Source organism: Mixophyes fleayi, chromosome 5 (genome assembly GCF_038048845.1).
Source record: "Mixophyes fleayi isolate aMixFle1 chromosome 5, aMixFle1.hap1, whole genome shotgun sequence".
Taxonomy (NCBI): Eukaryota; Metazoa; Chordata; class Amphibia; order Anura; family Limnodynastidae; genus Mixophyes; species Mixophyes fleayi.
The window spans coordinates 65813975-65825223 of NC_134406.1; the positions used below are offsets into that span (position 1 = coordinate 65813975).

At 38.1% G+C, this 11249-nt stretch overlaps 1 protein-coding gene across 1 annotated transcript; it reads right to left on the reverse strand.

The window, feature by feature from the left end:
* Positions 1-129: 129 nt before the first annotated feature.
* PP2D1 (protein phosphatase 2C like domain containing 1) lies at positions 130-11033 on the reverse strand. Its single transcript, XM_075211444.1, has 2 exons — positions 10052-11033; positions 130-803 (listed from the first exon to the last, which is right to left on the reverse strand). Exons 1-2 carry the CDS (start codon positions 11031-11033, stop codon positions 130-132), a joined length of 1656 nt encoding a protein of 551 aa, XP_075067545.1.
* Between the last annotated feature and the right edge of the window lie 216 nt (positions 11034-11249).

Sequence of the window (11249 nt, forward strand, 5' to 3'; positions counted from 1 at the left end):
TTAAATTTCAAATGAGTTTGGAATGTCAAGTCTTTCAGTCCACATTTAGAGATGGTCAGGTTTATCATTTATTTTGCAAACTTTATGTACATGTTAATGACATAGAATCAGCCTTTTGCATTATGGGAATTAAACTTGGTGGCATCCAGGGAGAAGTATGAGGCACACTGTGATATTTTGTTGAGATCCTGCCAGCATTGCTGTCTTTATTATCTGCTGGCAAACATAAGCTGCTGCCGCACTATATATCTCATTTGTATTGTGCAGATTATTGCTTGAAATATTTGGCTTTGTTTCACAATCGGAAAGGCTTTCCATAATTTCTGATTTTGCACCATCTTCCCAGAGACATTCAGGTGCCTTTGTCTCATTCTTTGACAAGGGCAAATTGCTTGCATAATCTTCTTGAACATTGTCTTGATTGCAGGGATCTTCGGGTTTTACAGTATATGAACATTTTAATAATTCTGTTAATAGTTCCTGCACCATTGCAGCAACTTCACTTTTGCTCAGAACTTCCCACAAGCCGCTTGAAGCAAGAAGAAGGAATTGGCATGTATGATATATGGAGATAGAAATGGTATAAGGTGCAGGGATGACTAAAGTTTTGAGTTTGGGATCACCATGGAAACCAAGCCCTCTTGTAACTCTGCTGAATCCTTCAATTAAACCACAGCCTTCGTTGGCTGTAACTGATCCACCAGATTCCAGCACACGTTTTCTTTCACCATAATTAGCGGTACTGTGATCTTTAGTAAGGCAGTAACTTTTCCCATTTCTACATAAGACTGCCTTAATGTTTCCTGCAAAGTTATGAGAATAAATGGTTACTGAATGTGCAGTCATTTTTAGACATAATTAATTTGGTTAACTTAATATTTAATGGAAACAATTTAAATGCATTTCTAAATAAAAATACTTTTTTTTTTTTTTTTTTGGGTTCAGTGTAAGTTTTTTTTAAACTGACTTAAAAAGCAACTACCAGCAGACATAAACCTATCAAAGATATGATTGGCCTACTGGTTTAAAGGGATATTTAAACAAAAAATAAAAACCTGGATTTATAACAAAAGGCATACTATGTAAATCAGGTTAAATGTGGTTCAACATTCCTGAATACACCTACCAGCCAAAATTTCAGTTGGTGAATTTGGGACAATTCAGTTAATGGAAAAGGATGCACTATACACATACAGAGCTTTACAGCGTTCCGTAAGCAAATGACCTTCAAGGAAAATGTCATCTGACACTGAAAATGTTCATTTTATGTGAAATTTAATGTGTTATACTACCTAAAGTCCAGCATTCTGCTACGGCATGTCCACCAGGACACAGTCAAGTTCCTCTCCTACCACTGCAGTCTTGTTTTAAATGGGTGGAAATGTTTATCCTTGTGTGAACTTTCCATTTTTGTGAATGGAAAGATAAATGCCCTTATTCCATGAAAACACAGCTTAATAGAATCCCACTCTAATAGAAGAGAGTAGTACACCACCATACTGTTGGAGGATTTGTAAGATCTGAGTGCATGTATGACCCCAGTGATTTATATTCCACCATAATTTATTTAACATAAAATATAATCCTTTTAAAGCTGAATATATAGAATTAAAAACACATATATGGTGTATGCTGTTAGAATGTTAGTTATAGAAGCTAGATGTAGGGCATAAACCAGCCGTGTGTTAAAAATATAAAATGCAGTCCATGCTGATAATGTTTTTTAATATTGACAGTCCTTTTAAACTCATCACCAACCATGCATGTTAGCCAAAAACTTTTGGGAAGTCATTGTGACACATCTATCGAAGTATGACCAAAAAGGTAAGAGGGGACAGATGGAAATGTGGATCCTATTGAGTGGCATTTGATAGGTACGTGATTATCTCTACATTCCCTGTGTTGATATATATGTGCAGCACATACTACTTGGAACAGGATATTGTACATTCTTTGATGTTATGGCCACTTCTATAGCAACCTTCAAATTATTTAACAGAGAACTATTATCTTAATAATGTGAATTATATGATACCTTCCTGTAGCTCTCACCAGCAAAAACTGTAATTTACAAGATTTTTTTTTACAGATTTATATTTACGGCTTTCCTATACAATCGCACATTATAACAAAAATGAAGTCTTAAAAGACTACAATAAAGCTAACATACATGATGCCTTCTATAGAAGAGCCTCTAAAGCCATCCACAAGTATTTGTAAAAGTTTCAGGAGCTTATCAAAACCGCTGGTATTTGAGAGAAAGATATTGTAGGAGATATTTCCTGTCAACGGCATGCTTCCTGTTACTAATACGAATAAATGACACAGCAGCCAATCTGAAATGGGGATAGCAGAGAATGATTAACATTTTGGGGAAGATTTATCAAATGTAAAAAGGAAAAGTATGGTGTTGCCCATAGCAGCCAATCAGATTTTAGCTATCTTTTTCTAGAATGTACCAGATAAACAATAGAATCTGATTGGTTGTATAGGCAACACCTCCACTTTTTTTTTTTCTTTTTAGAAGGTTTACTAAATATTCCCCAAAGTGTTTTAGGTTTAGTGTCCTTTTAAAACACACCTAGGTTAGTTAGGTACATCGTTATATATTTATTCTCCCTGCTATGAAAAATATGATAACATGCCAAAATCGGAAGCTCTTCTTTTCCTTATCACTGCAGTCTATAATCTCTATGCAATTGTAAATTTATACATTGCTAAGTAAAATTAATGGAAAAATCTTGTCCGCTTACAAAGAACTTTTTATCAAACCCATCCTGATGTGAGATAAGAGAAGCACGAAATAACGGAATATTTTTCTCTGTCTCTTTTTCCGCACATTAAACAAATCTCAAACGTTCAAGATCAAACTATTTCCTGAGAATGGAATGTGGAATTATTTGCGCTCCAGTGAACAGTTTTACGAGTAATGAAAATATGAGAAAATTCTTCACTTTGAAAACTCGGTTAATGGAATAATCATACGTATGTCAGCAGATTATTCTTTCTCTCCACTTAATACAACATTAGTCCACATTCCATTTGCCTACAGTGTTCCTTTCCTAAATGAAGTCTGCACACCAGTAACAATGGCTTGTTCGTGTTTCAGACAGGTCATACATTGCTGGAATATTGCCCCTATGTATTAACTACTTTATATATATTCCGAAAAACATGCATTTCGCATTTTAATAAAATTTTCTTAGAAATTATAAAATTCAGGTATTCCCGAAGACTGAGGAGGTGTCTTAAATGATCTGTAAACATCATTAAGGTATGGTTTGTATTTAAGTATACACAAATTGCAAAGTACTTTTTTAAGTAATAGGGTAGTAACACATGGGAAAAATTTAAGTGAATTTAAAAGAAAAAGTAAAAACTAAAATATTCCATTCTCACAGTTGTGGAATTCTCTAAATAACTTAAGCTGCAATGTCTCACTTTTCATTCCCATAACTGTAAACTACGTTATTCTTCCTGACATCTTATTTCAAGTATTTTAATGTAACCCCCAGATCCAGAGCTTACCAGAGGGGCAGGTCTATGGATATGATTGCAATGGTGGGTGGAGTTCCCTGCAGTAGGAGGTAGTGTAACACAGCCTTGGGTGCTGAAAACTAGAATTCCCAGCAACCCAAAGCTTTGAGGCAACAGGATGTGATATCAGCCTGCCAGAAATTGGTTTTGGTGCTAGAATTACTGGAAGAGTAGGAGATATGCATTGGCAGAGGGGTAAGTAGGCTTGGCCATAGTCTGGTCTGGAACCATACCCAGAGAAGTCACTTTCAGCCAGAAACCAATGTGCATATCTGCTGAGCCTGCAATAGGTAGAATTGGGATTTGTGAAACCAGACAGAAGCAGAGAGCCAGCACAACACCTGGTCACTGGAGGTACTGTCAATGTGAGAATCCTACCAGCAGTCAGCATAGTTGTGAGATTTTACCACTCATAGAAACAGTGAGAGATGAGAACGGCATTGCAACCAATCTCACAGAGCAAGCTGCTTCTACACTAACAGTTAAGGCTACAGGTTTCGAGAAGATGGCTACCAGTCGGCCAGGCATGGCTTTATGACTATTAGACTTCCCACAGGGAAGTCTGCCATGTCCAATAAATAGCCTGCCATGGATCCTGTACAAATTGCAAGAGAGGCAGAGGGAACCCAGGTCTTGCACAAGAGAGAGCCAGATACCAGCCCAGTGGAAATGATAAATCGACACCAGCACAAAGGGAAGAAGAGGTCCCAATCAGAGGACAACTAGAGACCCAGGGATAGTCCAGGGGGTATATTTACTAAACTGTGGGTAGAAAAGTGGAGATGTTGCCTATAGCAATCAGATTCTAGTTATCGTTTTATTTTGCATATTCTACAAAATGACAGCTATAATCTGATTGGTTGCTATAGGCAACATCTCCACTTTTTCAAATCCGCAGTTTAGTAAATATATCCTCAGCAGTATTCCAGTTGTCTGCTTCCTTCCCTATTTCTTTGGTGTTATTCCTGGTTCCCTCTGTTGTTGCTCACTTCACATTGCATATTGTGAGGAGACAGAGGTATTGCCTTGTATTGCACATTTAGTTGTGACTACCCCTTAAGGGACTACTCCAGCACTTTTAAAAACATCTACCCCTATCTGTAAGGGAATAGTGTATTCTTACAGTGAGCTGAATCTCCCATTACCCCCAGACTTTAAACATACTGCACATCAATTCCGGAGGTTTCCTCGCATCAGATCAATATAGGGACTATCACCCTTGTTATCATTATTTTGTGCATTTTCTAAAGTTTCAACCTAGGAGAGACATTCTTAAAGATTGCATTTGTTTGTCTTAGCCTCAGGTTGTGAGTTAATCATCATTATCAATATTTATATAGCACCAGCAAATTCTGTAGCACTTTACAATTGCGAACAAACTAATAAGACAATACTGGGTAATACAGACAGACAGAGAGGTAAGAGGTCCCTGCTCACAAGCTTACAATCTACAGGACAATGGGAATTTGAAGCACAAGGGCATGTGCTACATCATACTGCACAATGGACCAGCTAAAATGCAAATGTAAAAGTATTGAGTGGGCTGTGTGTGTGGCAATGTTGGTCAGAGGGTTGTTGTCTTGTGTTAGCTGTATAGAGGGTGGTAATAGGGTAATCTAGGGAGATTAACATGGTGGTTGAGGAATATCATAAACTTGTCTGAAGAGGTGGGTTTTCAGAGAACGCTTGAAGGTTTGAAAACTAGAGGAAAGTCTTACTGTGCGAGGGAGGGAGGGGTGCAGCCCAAAAAAAGTCCTGTAACCGAGAATGGGAGGATGTGATGAGAGTGAAAGAGAGACGAAGATCTTGTGCAAAACGGAGGTGTTGAGTTGGGAGATATTTTGAGACAAGTGAGGAAATGTATGTTGGTGCAATTTTGTTAATGGCCTTATATGTTAGTAGAAGAATTTTATATTGGATTAATTGAAATAGAGGCAACCAATGTAGATACTGACAGAGTAGCTCAGCAGAGGAAGAACGGTTTGCAAGGAAAATCAATCTAGCCGCTGCGTGCAAAATAGATTGTAGGGGTTCAAGTCTGACTTTGGGAAGACCAATAAGGAGGGAATTGCAATAGTCGATGCGGGACATGATGAGTGCATGAATTAAGGTTTTTGCGGTGTCTTGTGTGTATTCTGGAAATGTTCTTTAGGTGTATGTAACATGATTTAGATATAGAGTTGATGTGGGGAATAAATGACAGTTGTGAGTCAAGGATTACGCCTAGGCAATGAGCTTGCGGGGTGGGATTTATGATCATGTTATCAACAGAAATATAAATGTCAGACAGGAAGCTTCTGTTTTTGGGTGGGAATATTATTAATTATTGAAAGATTGAGTTTGAGTTGGCGAGAAGACATCCAAGATGAAATGGCAGAGAGACAGTCAGTAACAAGAGACATGAGAGATGGTGAAAGATCAGGAGAGGATAGATAGATTTGTGTATAATCCGCATAGAGATGATACTGAAATCCAAAGGAGTTTATTAATTTTCCAAGAGAAGTGGTGTAGATAAAGAATAGCAGAGGACCTAAGACTGAGCCTTGTGGTACTCCAACTGATAAAGGATGCGGAGCAGAGGTGGATCCAGAGAAATTAACACTGAAAGAGCGATTAGATAGGATGAGAACCAGGATAGGACAGTGCATTCAAGACCTAAGGATTGTAGCGTTTGTATGAGGAGAGAGTGGTCAACAGTGTCAAATACAGCAGAGAGATCCAGGAGAATTAGAGGAGAGTAATGGTTATTACTTTTTGCTGTGATCAAATCATTGACAACCTTGGTCACTGCAGTCTCTGTGGAGTGTTGAGAGTGAAAGTCTGACTGAAGAGGATCCAATAGGTTGTTTGTTGTAAGAAAGTGTGTGAGGCGAGTGTAGGCAATTCTCTCGAGAAGCTTGGAGGGGCACGGGAGCTGAGAGATGAGACTTTGCAAGTGAGTTTGGGTCAGAATTTTGTTTTTTTTAAATGGGAGTAATCACTGCATGCTTTAATAGTGATGGAAAAATACTAGTAGAAAGAGATAGATTACAGTTTTTAGTTAGAGGGGGAATGAGCACAGGAGACAGGGACCTACTAATTAATATTGTTACATACTTTGCATTTGTACAATTTTCATTGCATTATTGCCTGTGCATTAATATTCTATGCTATTGACTGTTCTTGTCAGTTGTATTCTATAGTTATTCAATGTTGACCTTGTTATTGTATTGTTATCACCTGCAGTCCTGCATACTATGACTTTTGGACCTTACTCTTAATTACAACTTTTATATTTTCCTCCTAAGATATTGTTTTTTGCAGATTGATTTATTTTAAATAGTCGGCAAGGTAGGACTATTGCTTAGATTAGAGGAGACGGGTGAGGGAGAAACAAAGAAATACAGGGATTATTTTTCCCAGGCATCATTTTGATTTGGGGTGTAGGAAAATTGCTTTCTTTTTTTGGCATCTAAATGGCCCATAATTCTACACCCCCATACTCTCGCTATCGCAGTCCAACATTAGAGTCCGCTGTTTATCTGAGTGATTTATAAGGATTGTAGAACATTAAGAAATGCATGTGGTCACATGTTCTAATCTACAATCTCCATGGGGTTTGTACAGGGCCGGATTAACCATAGGGCTAACTGGGCTATAGCCCAGGGGCCTATGGCATCCAAGGGGCTATTGAAAGTACTCAGCAGCAGTATTGATCGGTCAGGGGCGGGGGCGCCCCCAGCCAGATCAGTGCTGCTGAGCACTTTCCCTGCAGTACTTCTCCGGCGCGCTGTATTCTCGCGAGATCTCCTCAGTAAAAAGTGTAAAGCGCGCCGGGAAAGGAGGAGAAGGAGGTAAGTGCCGGGGGGGGGGGGGGGGGGGGCGGCTCAGATCACGGGGGGGGGGGCCCTCACGGGGCAATGGAGGCCCCCTTAGCCCTCCCTTAATCCGGCCCTGGTCATGGATGAAATATATAAATGACTAATAGGATGTGAACCAGAAATATATTATATTTAATAAACAGATAATAGAATCAGCATGGTTTCATGAAAGACTAACCATGCCAAACTAATCAGATTATCTTGTATGTAGATGTAAGCAAGAAACTGAACTGGAGATGCAATTCATGTGACTCATGTGATTTACAGTGTTCTCTCTTTATTCTACCATATTAAAAATTAAGACAAAAGTGGAATTATAAAGATTGTAAAGAGGGATATAAGGGTACTACTACATCTTAATAACTGTATGTTCAAAGAATATACCTAGGAGTATGTGAGGGTAGTGTTATAAGTGGGCAATATAAAAATGAAGCACTGTAAGTGTGCTAAAGTGCAATGCATATAGGCTTTAGTATCAGTTATGTTACTTTTATGGGATGCAACTGAGGAAATCATAGAATAATAATTTAATATTTACAGTAAGAATACAAATGTGCTGAGTCTGTAAACTGAGTAGCAACACTCAGTGCTAAACAGCTCCTGTAACAGTTAATATACTAAAGGGATGCATAAAACAGTCATAGACACAAGGAAAGCAAATTAAAGCTAAGAAGTCATTGGTTAGATAATGCTGTGCAGGCGTGTCTCCTTCTAAAGAACTGTTTCCTGCATCAGTGCTTTCAATTAGTCCGCAACTACAGTGCAGGTGTGTCTTCCTCTGAATAGCTAATTGATGAGCTGCACTAATTAAGACCTCTCCTACCTGCATACTGTTGGTTCAATGTGCATTGCCAAAGATGTTCAATGAATTTTACCATATTGTGCCTGAGTTATTAAGGAAAGTAAGGCAAAAAAAAAAGGATTTTCTCGGGGACAAACCATGTTACAATGCAATGGGTGCAAATTAGTTAATTATTTGACACATAAGTTAAATACTGGCTGGTTTTTCATCTAGCACACAATTACTTGATAGCTTTATTTTTACACTGAAATTTAAAGCTGATCTAGGACATGTCCTACCCCAACTATAAATCTGTCCCCACATTTTAAATTACCTCCCCCTCCAATGCAACATGGTTTTGCTCAGGTGCAAAGTTACTGCTTTTTTATGCTTTGCTCTCCTTAATGACTCAGGCCCAATATCTTTATTACCTCAAGTTTACAGACAGTTGCTTCTAACTGCAATTGTCTATGTTGTTCCGTAAACCTTACCTTACACTGAGAATGCTCTTGGTTTTGTATTCCTGCATGTTTTGCTGTTTATTGTAATTTAACTGTAATAAGGCTGTAATACACTTTTTTCAAAAAGAAAATATACACACAAAATCTCCTGGCGCAAAGGAAACTGATCTCCAATCCCCACCAGGTTACTCGGAGTACCTCTGATGAAATCACCAATTGGTGATGAAACGCGTCAGGTCACGTGACCAGTTGAACTGATACATTTTCAAAGTGGAGATCGAGTGGTGTGCTGCTAGCTACGATCATCATCTCACTATCCGGTTTTAGGATAAATACTTATTTGAGAAGTGGCCCGTCATTGGGAGATCTGAGTCCAGATCATCCGGTGGATAACTGTTTGCCGGACTGACTGATCAGGATCGATCTCGTGGAATCATCTTGTAACGGTATTTGTTCCACCTGCTGGTTATACCGGATGAAGTGCCATTATCTCTCCACCTTGAGAGACTGATTTATTCATGTCATTTGGAGATTCAACAGTGAGTGATTAGAGACTTGATTGTCTCCATTTACCGGTGTATGCATAACTGGATGAATTGTATCACTATTTCTGCTCGTAGATACTCATTTTGGAGACTATTTACTACTTGTCTGATTGATTAGAATTTATGGCTCATGCAGAGGTTTCACGGACCTAGTACAACGAGCTTTTTCGATCTAGCAGACACACCCGCTTTACAGATTTCCCTAAGTACAAGTTCCATTTATTTTCAGCCTGGTGAACGCGGGAGCTACTTACTACTTAGAGGCAATGGAGGAGTTACCTAGTGGTCATTGACTATCTTTATACTCCCCAACAGAACACTTTGGAACATCGATATCATTTGTTATATTTTAATGTGGTCAGCTGGTAATTTTTTATTTTATGTATTATACATTCATTTGTATGCACTAGTCAAATAAATTGGTATTTTTTTGCATCAATCCATGTTGTTTGATATTGACAGAGACATTTCCAAAATTTCGCTCAGCGCTGTTATATGACATTTTTGTAATACACTTTTGCTTATTTCTCAACTGTACCTTGTCTCTCGGCCTTTAAATCCTAACAATACCTTGAATAAGGGATAAAGCTTTGAGCAACAGTAGGCAAGGAAAACATAGGGTAACCAATTAGAATACCAAGACGGAGAACTTTATTAACTAAAGGGAAAGTCTACTTTTGGACACCATCCTCCTCCCCTGTCAACGTGTGAGGCAGATTAGTAGAATTCTTAGTATGTATTTTGTGACATGCCTAAACTACTAAGTGATGGAACAATTCTTAGAATATTTGTTATCTCTACAAGTTTAAATAGAAATGATTAGTTATATACAAATATATTAATCATTACTGGAAAATGCATGCTTACCAATATTGGCTAAATGCAGCATACCAAGCCTTTTTTTCTCTGCATCTGTTGACTTAAGCACATTTTCTGTCTTCTGCCATGTGTCTGTCATTGTATGTCCGTCTATCAGACAGGTCACAGCAGAACACCCACTCCATCTTGACTTTGAACTCTCTGCACTTCCTAGTTTCAACATTCTATCCATGCGCCAGAAGGCTTTAGCATATGCTGTCTGTACACCTTCAACCCCAGCCTCTTTGACACTTTTCTTGTTCCGAATGGAGAAAAGATTCTCTGTCTCCTTGTAATGTTCTTGGAAAACTGTATGAAAGGAATTTATAAAGAGCTTTTCTTCTTCAGTTAATTTATATGATGGATCCACACGTGAAATGTGGTCTAGGAACAAAATAGGAAGCTCCAGAGCTGCCGTGCAGGCTGCTGTTTTCCCATGATATCCATCAAAGATACCAGCAAATAATGTGTTTTCCCTTTGTCCATAGTTATTGCGGACTGTAAATGCATCTTCCATGTCACTTTTCCAGGAGATATTTTGATCAGAACAGATGACTATAGCTTTTACTAGGTTATTGTTTATATCCATATTATAAACACGGCAATTACTTTCATAGGGCATATTCATTCTACTAGTGTATGGGGTTAAAGAAAGGACCTTCTCCTTCAATATTTCATAGGAATAATCAATTTTCTGGTGTTGTCTTTGTTTATAAACACAAGAGCTTTCAATCCGAGAGATCATTTGCCCTTTTTGATCGTTAAGACTATGAACATGTGAAGGATTGTCCTCTGGCTTATAGCCCAGTAAAATATTAGCTTTGTGGTGTTGTTTGTGCTTTAAAAGTGAACAAGGGTTTATGCGTTCATGGCATATAGAGCAAAGAAACCATTCATCATTAATATGAGCTATTTCATCATCTTTATCATCTTCAGTCTGTAGGTCAACATGTAGTGTTTCCACAATAGTTGGCAGGAGTGTTTTCTTCATTCTAAAATAAAATAGAAACAAAACTGAAAGGAAGAATACTAACTGGAGCATGCAGAATGAACATGGCATGTTAAATACATTATTGTGAGAACGTTACCTCCCTACACTGTTACTAGATAGCCTGTTCATCACCCACACAATCTTTCATATATATAAATAAATATATATATATGTCTCTCTCTCTCTCTCTCTCTCTCTCTATATATATATATATAT